This window comes from Macrotis lagotis, chromosome 2 (assembly GCF_037893015.1).
Source record: "Macrotis lagotis isolate mMagLag1 chromosome 2, bilby.v1.9.chrom.fasta, whole genome shotgun sequence".
Taxonomy (NCBI): domain Eukaryota; kingdom Metazoa; phylum Chordata; class Mammalia; order Peramelemorphia; family Peramelidae; genus Macrotis; species Macrotis lagotis.
The window spans coordinates 158,280,013-158,304,239 of record NC_133659.1 but is presented as its reverse complement, the minus strand read 5'-3'; the positions used below and the strand labels follow the sequence as shown (position 1 = coordinate 158,304,239).

The window sequence follows — 24,227 nt, the reverse complement described above, 5'->3', positions numbered from 1 at the left end:
TAGAAGAAGGGGGTTACCTATATTTGTATTCTTAGGGCTTTACAGTTTCTGGCACATATTAAGTACTTAATAATGCTGTATTCATCTTAACATATTTGTAGATGACAAAAAGCTGAGAATATTCCTTTCATTACAATATTATTTTATAGATGAAGAAATTGAAGTTTGTAGATATAAATTACCTAAGGTCAGAAAGCTATTATCAGAGTTCATTCCAGAGCTGGAGTTCAAATTTAAGTCTCTTGAACACTCTATTTGGAATTATCATACCAGGTTTTAAAACCCAGTACTACTACCTGAGTTATCCTGATTAAATTACCAAGCCTCTCTGGGTCTCAGTTTCCCTAAATGAAAAGTAGTGGTTAGTGGTTATTCTTGATCTTTAAGTACTCTTCAAGATCTGAATCTTATGATCCCTTGAATTCCAGATCCAACTGTCTTTCCCCTATAGCACACTGGTTCTCAAGCCAGGAAAATCTGAGGAAATTGTAAACCCTAGACGTCATACAGAGTAGATGAATATAGCTTTGCAGTAAAAGCCAATTCAAGTAAAAACAGAGAAGGGATTTCTGAATACAGTTAGAATGGAGGTATAACTGGAAGAGAGGAAATATTTCCAGCCTGAGCTCCATTTGCTAAAATTGTGGTGGTTCTACTATCCAAGATAGGATAAAGTAATTGATTTTGTACCCATAATTTGAGCATCCTTAAGATCACTGACTTTTACCTAGTCAATAGGGATGAGAAAGACCTAAAAGAAAGAATTGACATTGTCCCTGCCCTGAATGAGTTCCTAGTCTGATGGAGAATACCCAGATTATCCTAACCCAAAGAAAAAGACAAGGACAATGAATCAATTAAAAATTTTGTGACTATCTCTTTTGGGAGTGCAGGGGCAAATCTTAGAAAGAATGATGAGGAACCAACTATATGGAAAAGGACTTTTCTGAAGAATAGAAATATGAAAGGGAGCTATGAAAATGGGCCATTTATATGAGGAGGAAGGCTTCCTAACCAAGAGGAACAATCTTTCATAGGCTTAGTGATAGGTAGGGGTGGAGCATGGGCAGGGACAGGGACAAACAGGTTTATCTGTACAGGGCTGGCAGTGTGGGCTGAAAATGAACTGTTAAAAACTACATCTACTTATGTCACTAGCAGGAAGATCTGGAGGCTGAGAATCTAAGAAGGAAAGACACTGTGGCAGGGGTCCTGGCAGAATCACAAGGGAACCCAGAAAATCAGGACTTGAGTATGAAAAGAAAGAGACTATGGAGGAAGAATTAAAAAGATAGTGATGAATAGAAGGTGGGAAGAGCAAAAGAGGGAGCAGAGTTCCAAGTTGTGAGTCAAGGATCCAGTCAATGAAAGAAATACAGAGGTTAAGAGGAGGGAAACCATTGTGTAAATAGGAATGGAGAACTGTCCAGCTGGATCTGAAGGAAGGGCCAATGGGATATTTAGTTGAAGATCACAGAATCACAGAATATTTACAGATAGAAGGGACAACAACAGACAATCATACCCAAAAAGGAATACACTTTAAAGAAAAACAAACAAATGGCCATCCAGAATCTTGAGGGACTTACTACCTCCTTTTGAGAATGGCTCTAATAATTAGGAAATTCTTCCTGACAACAACAATAAAGTTGTTTCTCTGAAATTTCTTCTCTACCATTCCAGTGGATCTGTGATCTCAGTAATCTGCTTGTTGCCTTTCTGAGATGCATGTCAAAATCAGTTCATGCCTCCCCATCTTGTGTGACTCTCCTTTTACGTCTTCCCAAAGTGTCCATCAGGAAGTTAGAAATGAGACCTGGGTTTCAGGAAACCAGAGTCACATATTTGTGAGTAGAGAAATTCCACTCAATTCAATTTAAAAAGCATTTATTAAGCTCTCTAGGCACTGGAGATGATAATTGAAGCCAAAGGAGTGAATGGATTCTCTGATAATTAACAGAGGAAAAAGCTCGTATTGTAGACTAAACTTTGGAGAATACCTACATTTAGAAGACAAGAAGGCAGAGGAAGAAAACTCAAAAAACAAAAGGACAAAGAAGTCTTGCTTTCTGAGGCTCTGAAATTTCCATGCCACTAGTAATATTGTCAAAAATTGTTATTCCTAATGTTGAGACTAATAGTAACAGGAAGAACCCAAAATACAAGCTCAGTTGAGTTCAAGAGTCAGCTGCTGACTTTAAACTGTGCCCTTCATGATCCCAGAGGGATGAACCACCAAGGCATGGGTGCATACCTTCTTTGCCCACTTACCTGCTCAAGGGCAGGACTCACACCCTGTCTTCTTTGCTGCCTTTCCTGGGTGTCTTTTACCCCTGGTGAAGGGTCTTGCCAATCTGTCTGGATGCAGTTCCCCTAGAACAAAGGGGTCTATTTGGCATACATATTTAGGAAGTATCAGTAAAGAAACTGAAATTAACCTCAAGGAAATAACCAAAATGCATTTCACTCATATACATTATTCCAACTCATGTGTCTGTGTGTGTGTGTGTGTGTGTGTGTGTGTGTGTGTGTGTGTGTGCACATGCACATGTGTTTCTTAAATATCACAGGAGTAAATAGCTCAACAAACTTCCTTGGTTACATGTTTCTCTTACATATTCTTAGAAATCTAGAATTACTATATGGTAATCAGTTCAGCCCCAAAATTTTACAAATCTGGGGGGGGGCGGAGCCAAGATGGCAACATGAAGGGATCCAGTCTTAGGAGCTCTCTGATAAAAACTCATAAACTAAGGACTCTAACTAAACTTTCGAGAGACAGAACCCACAAAGGGACCCAGTGAGGCAGTTCTCCTACTCAAGGTAATCTGGAAAAGAGCAGAAAGGCTCTGCTCCCCAGGGTCAGAGGGGCAGCCCACCAGAGGGGTGGCCCGCCAGAGCCAAAGAACTTCAGCCTCCTGGAGGCAGCCCCAGGGCGCTGGGAGCCGAGGCTCACAGCTGGGGGGGGGGGAGTCTCCTGAGCTGCACCCCGGGGGGCACCGAGCACAAAGTGGGGGAACAGCAGCGGGGGACCTCTGCCAGAGTGAGCACTTGGAGCCCAGCCCTCAGGGCACACAGAGAGCAGCTTAGTCTTTCCCCAGCCCTGATCCAGGAAACAGAAGCAGGCAGAGCCAGTAAGCAGGAGCCCCCAGGACATGAGCCCATTGAGCTGAGGGAGAGGAGTGAAGAGAGAGAGACTGAAGAGCTCTGTCCTCTGCCTCTGGAACAGGACTCCAGGGCTCTGAACACATTCAGATAATGATTGCAGTCTAGGCCCCCCCATAGAACAGCAGCCCCCCCCACATCAGCCCCATGGCAGAGGAGGGCGCTTATGGTCATTCACAGACCAGGAGGGAGGACAGAACCTCACACACTGAGACCCTTGTGGGAGTGTCCCAAAAGCTCAGGAAGCACCCCAAAAAAACAGGCTTAGGCTGGAAAAATAAACAAGCAAAGAAACAAGAGGAAGACTATTGAGAAATATTTTGCAAATGAGCCCAAGAAGGATCAAAATACTCAGTCTGAAGATGAGGAAGCACAAGCTCCTGCATCTAAAGACTCCAAGAAAAACAGAAATTGGGCTCAGGCTATGACAGAGCTCAAAAAAGACTTTGAAAATCAAATGAGGGAGTTGGAAGAAAAACTGGGAAAAGAAAGGAGAGAGATGCAGGAAAAACATGAAAATGAAGTCAGCAGCTTAGTCAAGGAAATCCAAAAAAATGCTGAAGAAAATAGCATGCTAAAAACCAGCTTGGGTCAAATGGATAAAACAGTTCAAAAAGTTATTGAGGAGAAGAATGCTTTAAAAAGCAAAATTGGCCAGATGGAAAAAGAGATAAGAAAACTCTCTGAGGAGAACAAATCCTTCAGACAAAGAATAGAATTCAGGGAGATTGATGAATTTAACAGAAATCAGGAATCAATACTTCAAAACCAAAAAAAATGAAAAATTAGAAGAAAATGTGAAATATCTCATTGAAAAAACAACTGATATGGAAAACAGACTTAGGAAAGATAATTTAAAAATTATTGGAATGCCTGAAAGTCATGATCAGGAAAAGAGCCTTGACATCATTTTCAAAGAATTACTACAGGAAAATTGCCCTGATATTCTAGAAGCAGAGGGCAAAATAGAAATGGAGAGAATTCACCGATCCCCCCAAGAAAGAGATCCCAAAAAACCAACCCCCAGGAATATTATAGCCAAGTTCCAGAACTCCCAAGTCAAAGAGAAAATATTACAAGCAGCCAGAAGGATACAGTTCAAATATCGTGGAGCTGCAGTCAGGATCACACAGGACTTAGCAGCAACTACATTGGAGGCTCATAGGGCTTGGAATACAATATACCGGAAGGCAAAAGAGCTTAGAATGCAGCCAAGAATGAACTACCCAGCAAGGCTGAATGTCCTCTTCTAGGGAAAAAAGATGGACTTTCAATGAGCCAGGGGAATTTCAAAGCTTCCTTTTGGAATGGCCAGAGCTGAACAGAAGGTTTGATCTTCAGATACAGGACTCAGGTGAAGCATGGAGATTGGAGGAGAGGGGGGAAATATGAGGGACTTAATGATGATGAACTGCATGTATAGAAAAATGATACTGATAATATTCATATGAACCTTCTCAGTTAATAGAGCAGGTAGAGGGAGCTTTTATAGTTGAAACACAGGAGAAAGCTGAATTTGAAGATAAAGTATGGTGTAAAATTGGAGTCAATAGAAAAAAAGGGAAATGGAATGGGAGAAAGAAAAAGGAGAGGGGGGAACAGTCCAAGATATTTCACATAATAAGATTTTTTTTATTACAATGAGCTATTGCAATGATATGGAAGGGGGGAGGCAAGGGGGAATGAGGGAATCTTTGCTCTCATCAGAGATGGCTGGGAGAGGAAACAGCAAATATACTCAATGGGGTATAGGCATCTGGAGTAAGAAGGAGGGGGGGAGCAGGAGGAAGGGGTGGAGATGTGAATAAAGGAGGAGAGGATGGATCATGGGGGGACAGTGGTCAGATATAACACATTTTCTTTTTTACTTCTTGCAAGGGGCTGGGATTGGAAGGCCTGCCCAGAACCTATGGCCAGGTGGATTCTGGGCCTAAGGGGTGGTATGGGGGCTCAGGGCTTCTTGGCCCCAGGACCAGGGATCTGTCTGCTGTGCCACTCAGCGACCCTACAGCAGAGTCAGAGTGAAAGGAGAGAGAAAATATAGTGCATGGTAGTGGAGAAATAAGAAAGGAGGGAGTTGCGATTAGCAATGGCAATGTTGGAAAAATATGGAAGTAACTTTTGTGATGGACTTATCATAAAGAATGTGATCCACCCACAACAGAGTTGTTGGTGTTGGAACAAAGACTGAAGCACATTTTTTGTTATTATTATTTGGGGGAGGGTAAAGGGCAAGTGGGGCTGGATGGCCTGCCTGGGGCCACACAGCAGGGTGATCTTTGGGTGTCTGGGGCCAGATTCGGACCCAGGTGCTCCTGGCTCAAGGGACAATGCTCTGTCTGCCACCCAGCCACCCCCTACTATTATTACTATTTTATTTTATTTTGGGTCTTTTTTCTTCTTCTTCTTTTTGGTTTTTGCAGGGCAGTGGGGATTGGGTGGCTTGCATGTCACATGGCTGGGTGATTATTGGGTTTACGAGGCTGGATATGGACTCGGGTGCTTGTGGCTCCAGGGCTGGTGCTTCGTCCATTGCGCCACCTGGTCATACCTACAATTATTACTATTTTTTTATTTTAATTTTTTTTTCTCTCCCCTTTACTTTTTCACCCAAGCAAGTCTATCTATATTCATGGGGGAGGGGTATTTTGTTTACTTGTAAACAAGTATATAAAAAATAAATTAAAAAAGAAAAAAATAATACACCTAAAAAATAAAATAAATAAATAAAAAATAAAATAAAATAAACACAAAATTTTACAAATCTGGAGACTAGAGCCTGTAAGGGAAGGGACAGCTAAGTGGTGAAATGGATGGAGCTCTGGACCTGGAATCAGGAAGTCCTGAGTTCTTATCCTTTGACAGCTATTCCTGTGTGACTCTGGGAAATCTCTTAATGTCTATCTATCTCAGTCCTCCCAATTATAAAATGGGAACAATAACATCTCCTACTACCCAAGGTTATTGTGAGGATCAAATGAGGTAATATTCTTAAAGTGCTTAGCACAGTGCCTGAACATAGTAGTCACTTAATAAATGTTTGTTCTATTTATTCCTTTATTCTCCTTCCACTACCACCACCCCCTCTCCTCTTTAAAAAATTTTTTATAGAGAATTAAGAATAATTCCAGTCTGTCTAGAGCCACAGTAATCCAGTGTGATTGGATTGTAGATGTGCTTGTGTTTGTATTCATGCTTTTAAGGAGAAGAAAAGAAGACTTAGATGTGTGGAATTGAATTCTTGTTAGCATTCAAGTGTGCTAGTGACTTGAGGACTGGATTTCAGGGTTGTGTGGAGATGGGAGGGAACTTGAGTCATTTAAAGAAATTGATTTAGGACCAAAGGTTTACATTTGGAAGGGACGGGAGATCACAGTTCAATTGCCTCATTTTATGGATGAAGAAACTGAGACCAAAGAGGTTAAAGTGACTGGTCTCAAAATCACACAGATAGTAAGCAGCAGAAACAGAGTTTGAACTCAGCTATCTGACTCCAATCTCACTAGACCATGAAGTCAGGGGGAAAAAAAGGGAAAAAAGAATTCAGAAAAGGGTAAGGGAATATATAACAAGAGATCAAAGCAGTCTCTTTTAAACAGTTTTCCCAGGGCTAGTACTCCAAAACTGAAGATGCTTTCCCACAGAAAATTTCAGGTAGAAGAAGCCACAGAAAGCATTGAATATGGGGCTCAAGAGGCTGCAAAGAAATCAATCTTGACTTATCCATGAGGGGAATGAATCTTGCTTCTGCAGTGGCCAAAATATCCAAAGCTTCATCAGTTCTGGGGGTAAAATGAGGAAGTAGAACAGAACGGAACTATAAAAATCTGGTTTATGGGGAAGCCTATTTCAAGTTAACTAAAGTGAAAAAAATAGACTATTCTGGTTACATATCTGCAGATAAGACTTTCAGAAAGCAGCTGATTACTTGTGAACTGTACTGCCTCAGACCAAGCAAGAATTCAGTGGGATAGGTGTAAAGGAATGGTATTTATAAGATAAACTGTGAGAGTGCCTTAGAAATGGTGGGCAAGTTTTCCATCTAGGGACTGCTTTAGGTTATCTTTTCATCACAATCTGTTCAATTGTTTAATAGGCAGTCCTCAGACTCTAACCAAAAACTATATTGCTGCTACTGTCATTCTATCTCGCTTGGTATTATAACCTTTATACCTGGTGAGAGAATGATATACAACTAAAAGGTAATAATGCCCCTGAAGAGGGTTCCCTTATGAGCAGATTTCCTTCCTAACCTGCCCCCAGCTTCCTGCTTATCACTCCCCTAAGGCTATGATTGGAGACTCGCCCATCCATTAGGCAGAGCTTTCCAAGACCTTAGCATAGGAAAGAGTCTAATCCAGACACTTGTAGATAGAAACGGATATTTAATGCTCTAGTTCTCAGCTTCCCCCCAAACTATCTCCCAAGGGAAGGAGGATGTGAGATCTTCTTTAAGCAAGCTATCTCCTTCTTTGTTCCTGTACCCTCAGATTCTCTAGCAAAGCATGCTAGTTCCCTGGCATCCCCCAACTTTCAAAGACTCCATTCTCTATCCCCAGATGTCTCTCTCTGGGAATCAGGAACCCTCTACTAAGTTAATATCTCAGGCCAATATATTCATTATCTTCTCCTTTTCTCAAGACTTGGGTTCAGTTTCTTACTAGCTCTGTGACCTCAAACAAGTTACCTATGCCTCCCTAGTCCTGTTTCCTTGTGTCAAATGAAAGAACTGGACTAATTATTTCTAAGATCCTTTCCTCTCCTCTAACATTTCCAAATGAGAAAAGCCAGCCCCCTTTACCTGCAAATTGTACCTTTCATATTCAAGACTTGTTTATACCTGATCTAGCCTATAGTTTAAGTCAGAGTTTATGACTCTGTCTTTCCTTTAACTTGACATCGCAAAATGAATTCTTGTAGGTCATTGAAAGCAGAATAACCCAGAACTGAAAACCTATGTATTTGCACAGTCATACTTAAAAATGTTCCTTCCCTTCCCCCACATGCTACATCTCAGATAGTTGCTGACCTCTATTGACATGGCTCTGCTCTTTGGTAATACATTGGATCATTTTTTCATTTATCTGAAAGGGCTTCCAACCAGTCCATCTAGTATTTCAAAATTTTTGAAACTTCCACAGGATCATAAGGAATAGCAACTAGACCTTTCATTTCATTGGCATAGGGGACTCTACCAGTGTTGATTGGCATTACTCTGTAACTTAGTCTTTCAGTTTTCTTGAGAGAGATTGGGTGACTTGCCCAGGGACTCACACAGTCAGTAGATATCATTCATAACTTGGCCCTGGTCTTTCTAAATTTGAAGCCAGCTTACTAAATACTATACCGTGCTACTTTTAATGTCATACCATTAGAATTAAGAAGGATTTCAGAGTTTATCTGAACCTAACTAACAATATTTTGTACATGAGGAAATCAGTCCTCTCTAGAGAGGGTAGGTGATTTGTCCAAGTTCATGCAGATGGCAGGTGGCAGTGACATGATTCAAACTCAAATCTTCTGACTCCAAATACAAGACTACATGACTTGCTATCAATACACGTGAAGGTAGGCTGGGGACTTAACCAGTTAGTCTTACCCTTTCTACCTGTCTATTCATATCATCCCCATATATGCAACACACACACACACACACACACACACACACACACACACACACACACACACAGACATTTGCTACCTTCTTTCTTCTTTCTACCACCTCACCTTCCTTTTGGTGGATACCTTGGTGAGAACAGCCTTCAAAAAACAAAGACTTGAAGGGGAATTCTGCTCAGACTTCAGCAGGATACTAAAGAACTAAACAAAGAAGACCTGAGTGTCATTTGTAGCCCAAAGGTAAAAAAAAGGATGGAATTAGTAAAAGATCTAGGGACACCAGGAGAAAGGGAGCTGGGTCAAAAGTGCTCTGGAGCAACCTAGACTGAACCAATGAATCACTGAGAAAGATTTATCTCTTATGCTTCACAAGGTACAAACTATATTTCTCCTATGGGCCTGTCATTGTCTATAGAAAGAAGGCCTGTGTTTTAGTCCCATATCTGCTCTTAACTACTAATAATCTTTACCAAGTGACTCCCCTACAGTGGAGTTCAGTTTTTTATTATTTTTTTTTAATGAGGTAGTTGGTCCAAATCATCTCTGGAACTCCCCCTACACATACTTTCAGTTCTAAATTCTACCTACAAATTAACTATTTCATTATATTATTTTTCATTTCTTTTTTTTTTTTAACCAGCATTGCCACTGATCCATAGAAAGGTCATTTTTATTGGTTTTTGCATGTCCCCAGGGAGATCAGCCCAGCTTGGTGGTCACCTCAGTGCCTTTATTGGTTCCCAGATGCCCTTTGGAGTCAGGCATAACCCTCCCCTTTCTCTCTCCATTCATTTCTGAAACAAAGAGATCCAGAGGAGCAAGTTGAAAATAGTCAGGTGAGGGGGGCGGAGCCAAGATGGCGACATGAAAGGATTGAGTCTTAGGAGCTCTCTGATAAAAACTCATCAGCTAAGGACTCTTAACTAAACTTTCGAGAGACAGAACCCACAAAGGGAACCAGTGAGGCAGTTCTCCTACTCAAGGTAACCTGGAAAAAAGCAGAAAGGCTCTGCTCCCTGGGGTCAGGGTCGGAGGGGTGGCCCCCCAGAGCGAAAGAACTTCAGCCTCACTGAGGCAGCCCCAGGGCACTGAGAGCCGAGGATCAAAGCAGAGGGGGAGTCCCCTGAGCTGCACCCCGGGGAGCACCGAGCACAAAGTGGGGGAACAGCAGGGGATCTCTGCCAGAGTGAGCACGTAGAGCCCAGCCCTCAGGGCACACAGCAAGCAGCTTGGTCTTTCCCTAGCCCTGATCCAGGAAACAGAAGCAGGTGGAGCTGGTAAGCAGGAGCCCATTGAGCTGAGGGAGGGGAGTGAAGAGAGACTACAGAGTTCTTCTGTCCTCTGCCTCTGGAACAGGACTCTGGGGTTCTGACCACATTCAGATCCTGATCGCAGTCTAGGCCCCCTCCATAGAACAGCCGCGGCCCCCCCCCACCTCGGCCCTGTGGCAAAGAGGGGGGCGCATATGGTCATTCACAGACCAGGAGGGAGGACAGAGCCTCACACACTGAGACCCTTGTGGGAGTGCTCCAAAAGCTCAGGAAGCACCCCAAAACCAGGCCCAGCCTGGGGAAATGAGCAAGCAGAGAAACAAAAGACTATTGAAAAATATTTTGCAAATGAGCCCAAGAAGGATCAAAATACTCAGTCTGAAGATGAGGAAGCACAAGCTCCTGCATCTAAAGACTCCAAGAAAAACAGAAATTGGGCTCAGGCTATGACAGAGCTCAAAAAAGACTTTGAAAATCAAATGAGGGAGTTGGAAGAAAAACTGGGAAAAGAAAGGAGAGAGATGCAGGAAAAACATGAAAATGAAGTCAGCAGCTTAGTCAAGGAAATCCAAAAAAAAATGCTGAAGAAAATAGCATGCTAAAAACCAGCTTAGGTCAAATGGATAAAACAGTTCAAAAAGTTATTGAGGAGAAGAATGCTTTAAAAAGCAAAATTGGCCAGATGGAAAAAGAGATAAGAAAACTCTCTGAGGAGAACAAATCCTTCAGACAAAGAATAGAATTCAGGGAGATTGATGAATTTAACAGAAATCAGGAATCAATACTTCAAAACCAAAAAAATGAAAAATTAGAAGAAAATGTGAAATATCTCATTGAAAAAACAACTGATATGGAAAACAGACTTAGGAAAGATAATTTAAAAATTACTGGAACACCTGAAAGTCATGATCAGGAAAAGAGCCTTGACATCATTTTCAAAGAATTACTACAGGAAAATTGCCCTGATATTCTAGAAGCAGAGGGCAAAATAGAAATGGAGAGAATTCACCGATCCCCCCAAGAAAGAGATCCCAAAAAACCAACCCCTAGGAATATTATAGCCAAGTTCCAGAACTCCCAAGTCAAAGAGAAAATATTACAAGCAGCCAGAAGGACACAGTTCAAATATCATGGAGCTGCAGTCAGGATCACACAGGACTTAGCAGCAACTACATTGGAGGCTCATAGGGCTTGGAATACAATATACCGGAAGGCAAAAGAGCTTAGAATGCAGCTAAGAATGAACTACCCAGCAAGGCTGAATGTCCTCTTCCAGGGAAAAAAGATGGACTTTCAATGAACCAGGGGAATTTCAAAGCTTCCTTTTGGAATGGCCAGAGCTGAACAGAAGGTTTGATCTTCAGATACAGGACTCAGGTGAAGCATGGAGATTGGAGGAGAGGGGGGAAATATGAGGGACTTAATGATGATGAACTGCATGTATAGAAAAATGATACTGATAATATTCATATGAACCTTCTCAGTTAATAGAGCAGGTAGAGGGAGCTTTTATAGTTGAAACACAGGAGAAAGCTGAATTTGAAGATAAAGTATGGTGTAAAATTGGAGTCAATAGAAAAAAAGGGAAATGGAATGGGAGAAAGAAAAAGGAGAGGGGGGAACAGTCCAAGATATTTCACATAATAAGATTTTTTTTATTACACTGAGCTATTGCAATGATATGGAAGGGGGGAGGCAAGGGGGAATGAGGGAACCTTTGCTCTCATCAGAGATGGCTGGGAGAGGAAACAGCAAATATACTCAATGGGGTATAGGCATCTGGAGTAAGAAGGAGGGGGGAGCAGGGGGAAGCGGTGGAGATGTGAATAAAGGAGGAGAGGATGGACCATGGGGGAAGAGTGGTCAGATATAACACATTTTCTTTTTTACTTCTTGCAAGGGGCTGGGATTGGAAGGCCTGCCCAGAACCTATGGCCAGGTGGATTCTGGGCCTAAGGGGTGGTATGGGGGCTCAGGGCTTCTTGGCCCCAGGACCAGGGATCTGTCTGCTGCGCCACTCAGCGACCCTACAGCAGAGTCAGAGTGAAAGGAGAGAGAAAATATAGTGCATGGTAGTGGAGAAATAAGAAAGGAGGGAGTTGCGATTAGCAATGGCAAAGTTGGAAAAATATGGAAGTAACTTTTGTGATGGACTTATCATAAAGAATGTGATCCACCCACAACAGAGTTGTTGGTGTTGGAACAAAGACTGAAGCACATTTTTTGTTATTATTATTTGGGGGAGGGTAAAGGGCAAGTGGGGCTGGGTGGCCTGCCTGGGGTCACATAGCAGGGTGATCTTTGGGTGTCTGGGGTCAGATTTGGACCCAGGTGCTCCTGGCTCAAGGGCCAATGCTCTGTCTGCCACCCAACCACCCCTACTATTTTACTATTTTATTTTGGGTCTTTTTTCTTCTTTTTGGTTTTTGCAGGGCAGTGGGGATCAGGGAGCTTGCATGTCACACGGCTGGGTGACTGTTGGGTTTATGAGGCTGGGTATGGGCTTGGGTGCTTGTGGCTCCAGGGCTGGTGCTTCATCCATTGCGCCACCTGGCCCTACCTACAATTATTACTATTATTTTTTTAATTTTAATTTTTTTCTCTCCCCTTTACTTTTTTTGCCCAAGCAAGTCTATCTATATTCATGGGGGGGGAGGGGTATCTTGTTTACTTGTAAACAAGAATATTTTATTAATGTAAAAAAAATTGTATAAAATGAGAATAAAAAATAAATTAAAAAAAAAAAGAAAATAGGTGAGAGGAAGGTAAATTCTACTACCACCCTGCCTTCATTGACCTAATTTTCTGGAAAGGGAAACTCACAATGTTGAACTCAATGATAGGATGGTAGCCACCAAAGCTAGGACAAAGTTGGGCAAAGCCCTCAAGTCCATTCTTGGGCAATACCTCTCCCTCCCAGTTTCCCTCTAGAACTAGGATTATCTCAGTCCTGAAACTTGTTGTAACTTCTTTATTGTGCTTATACTGCTGCCTTTACTCAGAACTCTCAGACAGAAAACATTCAGTCCTTTACCCACCCTGATCCCAAGCTCCCACACCCCACATTGGGGCTCTCTGCCTTAGCTGAGGACACAAGATCTTCCTGCCTCAGCCTCTTCTCTGACACTAAACCTCTTTATGTCCTCCTTTCTTCTCCTCTTTTCCTCCTTTTTCCTCTGTAATCATGAAGAACACAGGATGGAGGGAAGGTTCAAGGACCATCTCTCTTTCTCTTTGTTCCAAACACCAGGGAGGGCACAGGCTGCTATTTTTTACTACATTCAGGCTGAGGAAATGTCTTCAGCCAGTCAAATGGAGGGCAGGCACGGAGAGGCGGGCATCATGGGATCACATGTTCCCAGCTTTTGGCAAAGAGCCCCAATCCCTCCCCATCCCTGATACCCCCAAACAGCAGTTGAGGGGGGATGTAGTGCCCACCTGGAGAAAGGTGCCACCTAGGTGGCATGGCTGGTGCTTATACCAAATAACCATCCTTGCCCTTCACCTGCCCCTCTCCACAGTCCCCAGGTTCAGCACTCTTGACTTTGACGTAGATGGGAGAGGGACCCGCTTCACAGGGGCCGCTGACGCAGGTGGTATTGGCAGGCACAACAGCCACCCCACAGGACGCCAAGGGCACATCCTCAGGCCCCTCACAGGGAGCTGAGTACTTTCTGCGCAGCGAGCGGCTGATGTTCTGTGTCGGGTAGCCTAGAAGGTGGGTGACGCTGCCGCCCCGCCCGGTGGCCTTGCACCCGGGTGCCAAAGCATCCTCTCTGTGGAAAACAACAGGCAGGAGGTGTGAGCGGGGCTCTTCGGCGGGCATGGCCTGGGCAGAGCCACGGGCTCTTGGAAACCTGTCTTCCCTTACCACCCCTCCCTTCTCTTCTCTCTCTCTCTCTCTCTCTCTCTCTCTCTCTCTCGCTCTCGCTCTCGCTCTCGCTCTCTCTCTCTCTCTCTCTCCTCCCTCCCTCCCCCTTTCTCTCTCTCCCCTACCCTCCTGTTTCAGTCTATTCTATTCTCCATCTTATCTTTCCCCATTCCTGAATATTGGTGATCTCAATTCCAGAATTCACCTGGGGCATCCTCCAGCCTTCATATAGGACTGCCCCTCATTCAGTCAAAATGGCCCAGGCATCAAAACCTCAGAGATTCCTCCACCCACTCATTATTCCACAAAATCAGTGTTGCTAGAGACATTAAAAATCACCATTCTCTGCTTCCCTTCTTTCCTCTCATCCTTCACCTTTCCTTTTCTGACCTCTCCTTTCAGAAGGAATTAGATCCCCTAAGGCACTGCAGTTATCAGCACTCTTAACATTATTCTATTTTTATTTCTAGTTCATTTTTAGTAATAAATTAAGATTGTTTTCTTAACCATTTCCAGGGCACCAGAAAGTACAGTATAGAGAAGACCTTGATAGACACATGCCCTGCCCTCCAGGAGCTTACAGTCTAAAATAGACATGAGAGACAGGAGGCGAGAGAAGGAGGGCAGGGGACCAGGGAGAAGGGCTAAGGAGAAGGTGGGAGGAGTAGGAAAAGAAAGAGAATGAAGCCATGCGGCGGGTGGCAGGTCGGCATGCTGTGGTCCCCAAGGTTCCGTGGTTGTGCTGGGCGGGTTTGAGGGATGGGGGTCCCAGCCGTTGGCAGGCGGGGATGAGGAGTGGGGGAGGGCGCCGGGCCCCTCCCTCACGCAGCATGCAGCATGCATCAGGTTTTACCTGATTTCACTAGCCATGTCGCAGGCCCCGCCGCCGACCCCGCCGCCGTTGCCGTAACCGAAGGCGCCACGGCCGAGCCCGGTCCCGGTCCCGCTGCAGCAACAGCAGACGAGACCCCAGACGCCCAGGCCGAGGCAAGCTAGCATCAACAGAGAGCCCAACACGGCCCCAACTATCATGCCCACGCGGCGGGAGTCTGTGGAGAGAAGCAAAGGCTTGTCAGCACTAAGGCACCCCACACCCCACACTAGAAAGGTGAGTTTGGGGTTGGTGGAGTGGACGAGGAAGAAGTCAGCCTGGGACTTTGTCTAGACCAAGTGAGCCGGGATGGGAGAGAGTGGTCTTCACGGGCTTTGAGCTTGAGCCTTGAGCCGAGGGAGCCCTTAATTAGCCATATTCAAAATAATAAGAAAGGGTTCGCTTTGCTCCCAGGTGGGCGGAGCTGACCTGAGCCACAAGCAAGAGACGAGTTGGGGGATCTAAAAGGGGAGAGTCCGCTTTGGTTTACAGGTGGAGCCCAGGTCAGGAATCCCTATCCTTTTCCATCCCTTTGACCTGCCCTGCCCCTCCAAAGGAGCCTCCCTTCCTCCCCTCTGCACTTACCTGATACCTTCACCTCCACCACGCACACACTGTAACCCACATGGTTAGCCACTGTGCATTGGTATAATCCATTATCCTCCGAGGAGATGTCCTTCAGCAGCAAATCTCCATTGCTGAGTCCTGACATAGAGGAAGGATCTGTCAGCTGCAGAGAGGCCAAAGGACCTTGGGCCCAGGGACTTCCCTACCTCCCACAGGAGATGAAGTACTAGGGACTAGGAAGGAGGAGACAGCAGGGAAACACACACACACACACACACACACACACACACACACACACACAGAGTTCAGAAATAAAAACCTATCCATATAATAAGGAAGCTATTTTCCCAACATGTTTGCTGCCTTCTATTCTATGCAACCCTAATTCTTCAGGTTATCTTTCCACAGACTAATAATCCTCACAGAGACAGATCCCATCTAGGGATCTTATAGAGAGATCTTAAAATTGGCTAGGTAAGTCCCTTTTTTTTTTAAGGCTTACTGCTTATTGCTGTCCTCAACCTGGGGGAGGGGCAAGTGTTTGTCTCTAAGTGATTTCTCAGATCACAAAAATACTCCAATAGGGCAAGATTCTTATCTTTTCATCTGAAATGCAACCCTCAATAACATGGAATCCTGAAAATCAAAATGTCAGAGGTGGAAAAGACTTTAAAAACTATCCAGTCAAGTTTTCCTTTATGAATAAGGAAATTGAGGTCCAGAGAATCATTTTTGTAGATTATGTTAGTTTCCCCTTATTCCTCCACCAGCCCTATAGGAACCCATCTAGATTCACCCAAGGCACTTCTATACCATCTAGACAGTATCCCTGCTGTGGGGCTAGTTCTTCACATAGAGAGCTTTATCCTTCCCAAGCAATACCTATAAGGATCTTAAGAGTACAGAGGAAGACCCTAATACCACAGACTTCCTTCCTCCCTACTCCCTCCTCCCTTCTCACCGTGGGTCACAGAGCTATGGAAAGATTCCTGGTAGGAAAGTTCTGATTGGTAGTTATGCTGTGAGAGGTAAGAGCTGGCCCTGTAGGGATGGGTGTGTCCACTGATCTTGGCCCACTTGTAGGAGAGGGGTGGAGTGCCCCCATTGGCAAAACATTTTAGCATCACATCATTTCCAGAGGTCATACGACCCTCAGTCCAGCACATGGGCACTGCAGGTCGAGCTGGAGAGGCAAGGAATGAACAGAAGGTGAAGGTGATTATCATTCAGATCCTGGGGAGGGGTTTTAGGATGTGTAGCAAAGGCAAATAAACAATATTCTTAGGTCTATAGACACCTGGGGGGGGGGGACTCCCAACTATCACTTGTCCATGGTGGAGAGTGAAACTATGAGGTAAGGATTGGTTTGGGCATCTGGAGGACTTTGTCAAATATCTGAACAGTTAGGTATCAAAGTGAATAGAGTGCTGGGCCTGAGGTCAGGAATACCTGAATTCAAATCCAGCCTCAAACACTTACTAGCCATGTGACTTTGGGCAAGTCTTTCTACCCTGTTTGCCTCAGTTTCCTCATCTGTGAAATGAACTGAAGAAGGAAATGGCATATCACTCTAGTATCTTTGTATGAAGACATCAAATAGGTTCAAACACAACTAAAAATTATTGAATAAAAAAATGAGAACATTTGGTTCAACAACCCAGTTTTACAGGTGAGAAAACTGGGGTCCAGAGAAGTGCTCAAAATCACACTGTTAATAATAAAGCTTAGATTTGAACCCAGTCCACTGATTGCAAATTCCAAATACTAGTTCTACTAGTCACATAGACTTCAATCCATGTGTACCTTGGACAGTGACAATGACTCTTCGGGTAGCCATGGTGGTCTTCTTAACCCTGCATTCATAGGTGGCTGTGTCAGAGACTTGCAGATTCATTAAGTTGATGGAGGCATCATATTGACTGGGATCTTGAGCTGCAAATCTGACCCTCTGCTGAAGGTGAGGGAGGCTGCCCTGGTTGATCCTCTTGTCCTGATAACTGAGGAACTGTGGGAAGAAGATAAAGGGGATAGAAAGAAAAAATAAAAAGACAGGGATTACCCACATGTGGGAAAGGGGAGGAGATTCCATAGCTGAGGAACATTGTATTTAATATCAGATTTTCTGACATGTTCATCAGCTTTGAGAAAATTTTCTCTCTTCCTCTTTTAAAAAAATCCTTTATTCTAAGAAATGGCTTTCAAGAAGGGGAAGGAGAAGGGCTATATGAGGGAAAATTATTAATAAAAATAAAATTTTTAAAAACATAGAAGTCAAATATCTAGAAGGTCATTTTTTTAGAGGAGAGAAATGAAGTGGATCAAGGTGGGTAGAGAGGGACATCATTATATAGAAGATGTAACCAATGGATCTAAGATCACAGGCTTTGGAAACATCCCATTTAATATCATTCTGGCCTTCAATTTCTTTTCCAATTAAATGATCATGAGAAAACTAGCTTGTCCTCAATAGAAATTTTTTAAGGATCAGATGAGATAGTAGGTAGGAAAGGGCTTTGAAAATAAGAAGCAGGGCGGCTAGGTGGCACAGTGGATAGAGACTTAACTCCATTTGCCTTGCAAAAACTAAAAAAAAAAGAAAGAAAGAAAAAGAAAAGAAGCTTATATATAGGAATTCCTTGAGGAAAAGAACTCTGCTTTCATTTTTTTTTTTGCAAGGAAATGGGGTTAAGTGGCTTGCCCAAGGCCACACAGCTAGGTAATTATTAAGCATCTGAGGCCAGATTTGAACTCAGGTACTCCTGACTCCAAGGCCAGTTCTCTATCCACTGTGCCACCTAGCCACCCCAAGAACTCTCATTTCTCTGAGTCTGAGTAGTAGATAGAGCATTCAGGCTGGTGGTGGGGTTGGGAGGAGACTACCTTGGAATCAAGATTATTAGTCTCTTTTTCTAATTCCAATACCTTTATAAAAACTCTACCTAAATTTTAAAGTATACAAATTCTTCTACCCATTCCCAAGAAAAAAAAATAAACCTTATAGAAATGTGGGGTGAGGGTCCTAGGGCCAAGAGGAGAATGACTGGAAGACTTACATGTTTCAGAGTACTTACCACATTCTCCCGATGTGAAGGGTCTGAGTTGACCTGCATCCACTCGATGTCCAATCCATTGGGACCATAGTCTTCAGGGTCCAGGATGTAGGGGCAGCCAAGTCGAACATTATCACCTTCAGCCAGATACAGGACTTCCTGTCCATCCCCATTTATCCGCACAGCGGACAGCAGTGCTGGGTAAAGAGGGAAGTATGATAGAGAAGGATGAGGGAGTCAGAGAGAAAGAGTTAGAGGGCAAAATGCAAAGGCTGGAGTCACAATCCTCTATTAATTTCTAACTAAATAGAGGTTCTGACACCACCCTCAAACCTCAAATCAGGAGCTAGGAAAAAAGGGAGAAGAAGACAGAATTAATGTCATGGGACCCTGAATAACTGTGTGTGCATGACTGAGTATGACTATATGGTAAAGCATATTTATGTGTGCTTATGAGTATTGTATATAGGCATGTGTACACAAATGTATGCATTGCAAGTTTCTAGTTGTACTTCTGAGCATGCTACTGTATGTAGGGGGTTGTGTATCTATTTGTAACGATAAGCATGTACATTGTGATTGAAAGTATATATGGCTGTGTTTGTGGTCTTGTGTGTCTGTGTGTGTATATGCAGGATTTGATTGTATAAATAGGTCTCAAGCTACATAACTGTGACTGTTAACCTTACAGGTATGAGAGACCTGGGCTGCCCAAGCATAATTGCAGTGAAGTCTTCTTTCTAGGTGGAATAAGGCTTTCTCCTGCCTAAGCAAGTAAATATTGAGTGTGTGCATTTTGTCAGTGTAAACCATAGTTTGAGATTCATGTGTTAATTATGCCCATATGTAGGAGATAGATTGTGCTTGCTCCCACATGGATGCCCATTTCTGTACATATTCAGGCACCTGTCTCTCCTTGCCATTCTGCCTCATGCCCAGCCCTGCCCTGCCCTGTCCCAGCCCCTGTCCCAGCTGAGTCAGGGAGAAGGGAGCCAAACCTCCCTTCAGGCCCCTCCCTGGGCCCTACCTGGCCCGGGCATTTACATTGCCTCATATAGTACTGGACTTTATGGGCTTCCTCAGTCAGCTGCCCCAGGGTGGGGAGCTGGGATTTCCGGAAGTAAAAGGTAATCTTCTTCCCTCCCTTAATGCCTCAGGCAAGGACATACCCCAACCAGTTGGACAGACCCAACCCAGAAGATTGGGGGAGAGAAAGGGAACAACAGGTGCATGGGCAGAGATAAAACAGGGGCTTAACTTCACCTGCCAGGTCTTATTCCTCACTACCTTCAAAAACCCTCCCTTCCCTTGCTGTCCTCTCTGTTCTTGGGGCTAGGGTTACTGGCCTCTTCTTTCCTAATCCTAATCCTCTTTCCTAATTAGTCAATCAAAAAGTATTCATTGGAAACATATACTCAGCACTGAGTTCCATCCCTTTGCCTCCTCCTATCTTGATTTCTCCCAGTCATAGACATAAACACACACACACACACACACACACACACACACACACACACACACACACCCCACAACACACACAGACATGAAAAAGACCGGGTCTGGCTAATCGGGAAGGGCCAGTAGAATCAGTCCCCAGACCAAGCTGTATGACTTCATTCTGAGTCTCCGTTTTCTCCTCAGTAAATTTAGAACTGATTCAATGATTTCTAAGGTCCCTTCCCAGATCTAAATCCTGTGATTCTGAGGTCATTGAACTGGAACTTCTGAATCAAACCTGAGAGTATACAGTCTCCACCCACCTGACTGACAACCTCCCAGTCTATTCCGGAAATCTTAAGGAAGCCCAAGAAAACCAAAGGGGAGATAGTATCCCAGGTTTCCTCACCCCTCAACAAAAGGAGCCGGGAAGTCAACTAGAGTGCTAACGGGAGCAGGTTGCCTCTTCCCAGTCCTGGCCTGAGGAAAACACACTGGAGATAAGATCCCGATGCAATCTCCATGGCTCCCCAGGCACTGGGAGAACTGGCAGACACAGGTGAGTAACAGACATCTATCTGTATAGCAATGTCCCCACCTTAGGGAAGGGCTGGCTGCCTTAGCAGAGCTAAGGCTAATGCTGGCCTCAGTGGAGCTTGGGATTCAATTAAGTCATTTTCTCTTTGGTCTCTAGGCTGTCAGGGAGAGTCAGAGAAATAGGGGAAAGAGGAGGCTGAGTATCAGGTGGGAGGCAGGAGACAGAGTCTGGGAAGAGGGAGAAGGGGGAGAAAGGAAGAGAAGACAATGGAAATGAAAACACATGAGAAGTCATTTCCTTCCATTCATCCCTTTACCTCCACTCAAAGCAGTACCTCACCAATTCCACACTGAGTTTCTCCTCTATATTTGAAGATAATCCCACAGCTCCCTCTCAGAATCCTCCATGCACCTTCAGGTATGAGCACACTATTCTTGTTTCTCACCTCAATCTCTCCTGCTACAGGGTTAAAGTCAAATTGGAGAACAAGATGTTCAGGGATGTTCCTTATAAGATCGCAGGCTTTAGAGGTGAAAAGACCCTTAAGGATCATCTAGTGAATCCAACCTCTTGAGCTTTATGGGAGAAAACTGAGGCCCAGAAAGAAGAGATTTGTCCAAAATCAAGAAAGTTCCTGACTGAAAGTTCAACATTTCAGGGGGAAAAAAGGAGAGAAGAAAGAAAAGAATGAGGGAGAGGCGACAGTTGTAATCAGCAAAAAAAAAAAAAAAAATGGAGTTGAGAAAGGAGCAGATGGGGAGAAACATGAGATGAGTCAGACAAAGGAGCAGGTTGGAGGAGAGGAATATGCAGGCATTCTCCGGGGTAAAGATTTGGCATAAAAGGGTCAAGGAATGAGAACCAGGAGTGATGAGATTAAAGTGAATAGAGATCTGGGGTAGGAAGCAAAGAAATCTTCCTCTAAACCTTGAAGATCACTCAAGTTCTACTGGGAGATTCTGTTCCCAACAATATGCAGGATCATATTAAAAAAACTCTTAAGCTTTGAATGCTATATCTTATTTTTCACTTGGTTAGTTGCTTCTAACCCTACATCCTAGAAAGTAGAGGATGGAGCTTCCCAGAAAAGGGTAGTGAGTCAATCAAGCCCTAACATCACTTATCCACCACCCACAGACACAGCTTCACACTTGGAAATGTCTTTAGCAGGGTACCTACCCAATCTGGAGCTCCCAAATAACCAAATGGAGCTCCACAAAGACAAAAGGATAAAAGTCAGATTTACTTCCCATTCCCCAATCCTATCTTGGATGTCACTTGGACAGTCCCCAGGAAAATAGCTACAAAGTGGAATGACCTCCTGGTCCAGTCATAGAAGAATGGGAACCTAGATATCTTCCCCTAAAACAAATCTCAATTTGAGAGGCTATGGGAACAAGTTTTCTCTGGAAGATCAGAACAAAATAGGGAGCCTCTGTCTAGGTGCCATATTGGTCTTTTTGCTGCCTGTCCACCGGAAAGTAAAGATAGAGGATGCTCAATCCTGAATTTACACCCATCATTCCCTTGCCAGACCACAGAGTTTCCAAGGTCATACAGATCTCTTGCCAATTCCCTGTGGAGGGAATGAAGAAAGAAGAAAGATACACACAGAGTGGATCAAAAAGACTGTTCAGAAAGAATCAAATTCCTCCTCTGACTCTTCACTGAATATCATTTTCAACACTGGAGTCCTTCACTTGGACTCCTCCCACACACAGTTCAACCCAGTCCAAGTACCAAACACATGTAAACACATGAAGCCTAATGCACAGAGATGAAAACATCCAAGGAGAGAGATTAACCCTAGCAAGCAGCTTTAAGGAGAGAGCCAATCTCATGAGGCACCTGATCCTCAAAGAATTCCCTTTGCTACAAGCTCTTTCCTGTCTTCTCGGGATCCTGGGGAACCCCCAGACCCTGTACCTGGGCTTAAGCACATCAGCAGTAGATGGAATACTCCTCGTCCTCCCATCTCTCCTGGGTAGAAGTCTCCGCCTTTAGCTGAATAGTTCCGAAAGGCTGCTGGCGGGGCACAGTGATGGTAGTGATGGTAGTAGGATGTATACAGGGGTGGAGGGAAGTGGGAGATGGGAGACGGTGAGCCCAGACACTGCCCGGGGTAGGCAGGGAAGGTGCAGTGAGTGACCTGCCTAGCAGTCAACCGGAGTTATTTCAATGGGAGGGAGGGGGCCAGCTCCCCGCCTTGGGGAGGAGTTCAAGGAGCTCTAATTAGCGGGGTGACAGGATGGCCTACCCAGGCATTACCCAGCCCTCACCCAAGCTCTTCCCCATCCTGAGAGTGGCACAGGGCGGGCAGCGGGACTTATAATTAGGTACTTGGTAAACCTCCATTTCCTTCTGGCCCCATCCCTGAGGGTGACAATAGTCGCCCCAGTTTACAGCGTCCATTGAGCTCCCCTCACCACTCATTTACCCAAGGGGAGCAGGAAGGGGGAAATGGAAACATTGGGGAGGGAGAGGTAAAGGAACAAGGAGTTAATGTCAAAGCCCCTCCCCCAAACCCAAGATTTAAGGATTAAGATAGAATTCCAAGTACAGGTGTCTACTGCTTCCCCCTCCCTCCCTCCTCCTAACAGTCTCAATGTCTTTCAATCTCATCTGGATGACCCTTTCTAGATTCTTTTTTGTAGCACTTTACTCTTTGTATGTATATAGGGATGGTGGGAGTAGGAGAGGAGACAGATCAATCTTACAGGTAACCCAAAAGTAAAATGATTTCTTGTCCCTGATTCTCCTTCATGGTTCTAGGTACCAGTTATGAAGGTATATTAAGAAGTTGGGAAAAGCGCTCCATTCTTGTGATTTGGAGCCTTGGGGAATGGCCAATATATTTGAAAGGAATCCAAGAATGCCTAGCCCAACCTCTCCCACAAGCCTCAGTTGAATCTAAAGCATTTTAGCATTTCAAAATGACAGAGGGAGAGAAAGGGTGTGGATATCATCAGGGTCACCATCTTCCACACTTTGTTTCCCTCTTCCTAGTCAGAGTTAAGGCTTAGGATGGGAAGTGGGGAGGAATGAGTGAAAGATAGGATCTCCCTTAAGAAGAGAGCAATAGGCTCATTCCTTCCCTCTCTCAAGTAGACCCCCATCCGCAGGGTCACTATGGCTTTGCCTGAAAATGGAGGAAGCACCTGGGTGCTGAGGGCTTCAGGGTGGGGTGGGGCAGGAGGAGGGAGTGGAGAGAAGAGAGACTGTCCATCTCGCCACCATTATCACCTCTTCCAAACACTGGAGGACAAGACAGAAACTGGTTTTTTGAGGCTGAGAGAACAAGGACAAAGATGTGAATTAAGGGGATAAAGTTCAAACATGAATGAGAGATTAAATGAAAGAATAGTTTCGTGTCTGAAGGAGTATGGGGAGAAAGAGAGGGCACCTGAAGAGGGTTTTGTGTGTGTGTGTGTGTGTGTGTGTGTGTGTGTGTGTGTGTGTGTGTCTGTGTGTGTGTGTGTGTGTGTGTGTGTGTGTGTGTGTGTCTGTGTCTGTGTCTGTATCTAAATCTTTATGTATGCCTGGGCGTTTTTTATGAAAAGGTAACATGTGTATGCTTAGGTATGAGATAAGGGGTGTAATGAAAAAGGATTGGGTCATTTCTTCTTTTGAGGACATACACACATGCATGCATCCATAAACATTGTGTATGCATAAGGTGTGTTGTTAATGTGTCCATGTGAGAAATGGCATATGTGGATGTATGTCAGGGAGGGGGTTCATGTACCACATGAGAGATACTCTAGGGAATTCACAACCTGCCCAGGGTCACCAGTTTCAGGCCAGATAGCAAGGCCAGTTTATAGTGATGCTGGAAGAC

The 24,227-nt window shown here is 44.2% G+C and overlaps 1 protein-coding gene and 1 long non-coding RNA gene across 4 annotated transcripts; one reads left to right on the top strand and one right to left on the bottom strand.

Moving 5' to 3' along the window:
* Positions 1 to 2,231: 2,231 nt before the first annotated feature.
* Positions 2,232 to 22,546, bottom strand: VSIG8 (V-set and immunoglobulin domain containing 8). Of its 2 annotated transcripts, XM_074223124.1 has the most exons (8): positions 22,316 to 22,546; positions 18,436 to 18,611; positions 17,168 to 17,369; positions 16,326 to 16,547; positions 15,383 to 15,502; positions 14,780 to 14,975; positions 13,494 to 13,831; positions 2,232 to 2,373 (listed from the first exon to the last, which is right to left on the bottom strand). In XM_074223124.1, the coding sequence occupies exons 1-7, from the start codon at positions 22,362 to 22,364 to the stop codon at positions 13,531 to 13,533; spliced, it is 1,266 nt and encodes a 421-aa protein (XP_074079225.1). In that variant the 5' UTR covers positions 22,365 to 22,546; the 3' UTR covers positions 2,232 to 2,373; positions 13,494 to 13,530. The 2 variants fall into 2 exon arrangements, with proteins under 2 accessions (XP_074079225.1, XP_074079224.1); XM_074223123.1 differs by lacking the exon at positions 2,232 to 2,373 and having other exon boundaries at positions 13,022 to 13,831.
* Positions 14,666 to 21,916, top strand: LOC141513374 (uncharacterized). 2 transcript variants are annotated; one of them, XR_012475778.1, is made up of 6 exons: positions 14,666 to 15,034; positions 15,773 to 15,838; positions 17,230 to 17,321; positions 19,106 to 19,188; positions 20,087 to 20,410; positions 20,855 to 21,916. It is a non-coding gene; the product is annotated as an uncharacterized LOC141513374 (long non-coding RNA). The 2 variants fall into 2 exon arrangements; XR_012475779.1 differs by lacking the exon at positions 14,666 to 15,034 and adding an exon at positions 15,059 to 15,300.
* Positions 22,547 to 24,227: the final 1,681 nt, after the last annotated feature.

Coding starts and splice junctions, on each gene's coding strand:
- VSIG8 (XM_074223124.1), bottom strand. CDS start 22,364: ATGGGAGGACGAGGAGTATTCCATCTACTGCTGATGTGCTTAAGCCCA. Junction 18,612..22,315: donor GCTGATGTGCTTAAGCCCAG/GTACAGGGTCTG, acceptor CTCTTTACCCAG/CACTGCTGTCCGCTGTGCGG. Junction 17,370..18,435: donor CTTCACATCGGGAGAATGTG/GTAAGTACTCTG, acceptor TTCTTCCCACAG/TTCCTCAGTTATCAGGACAA.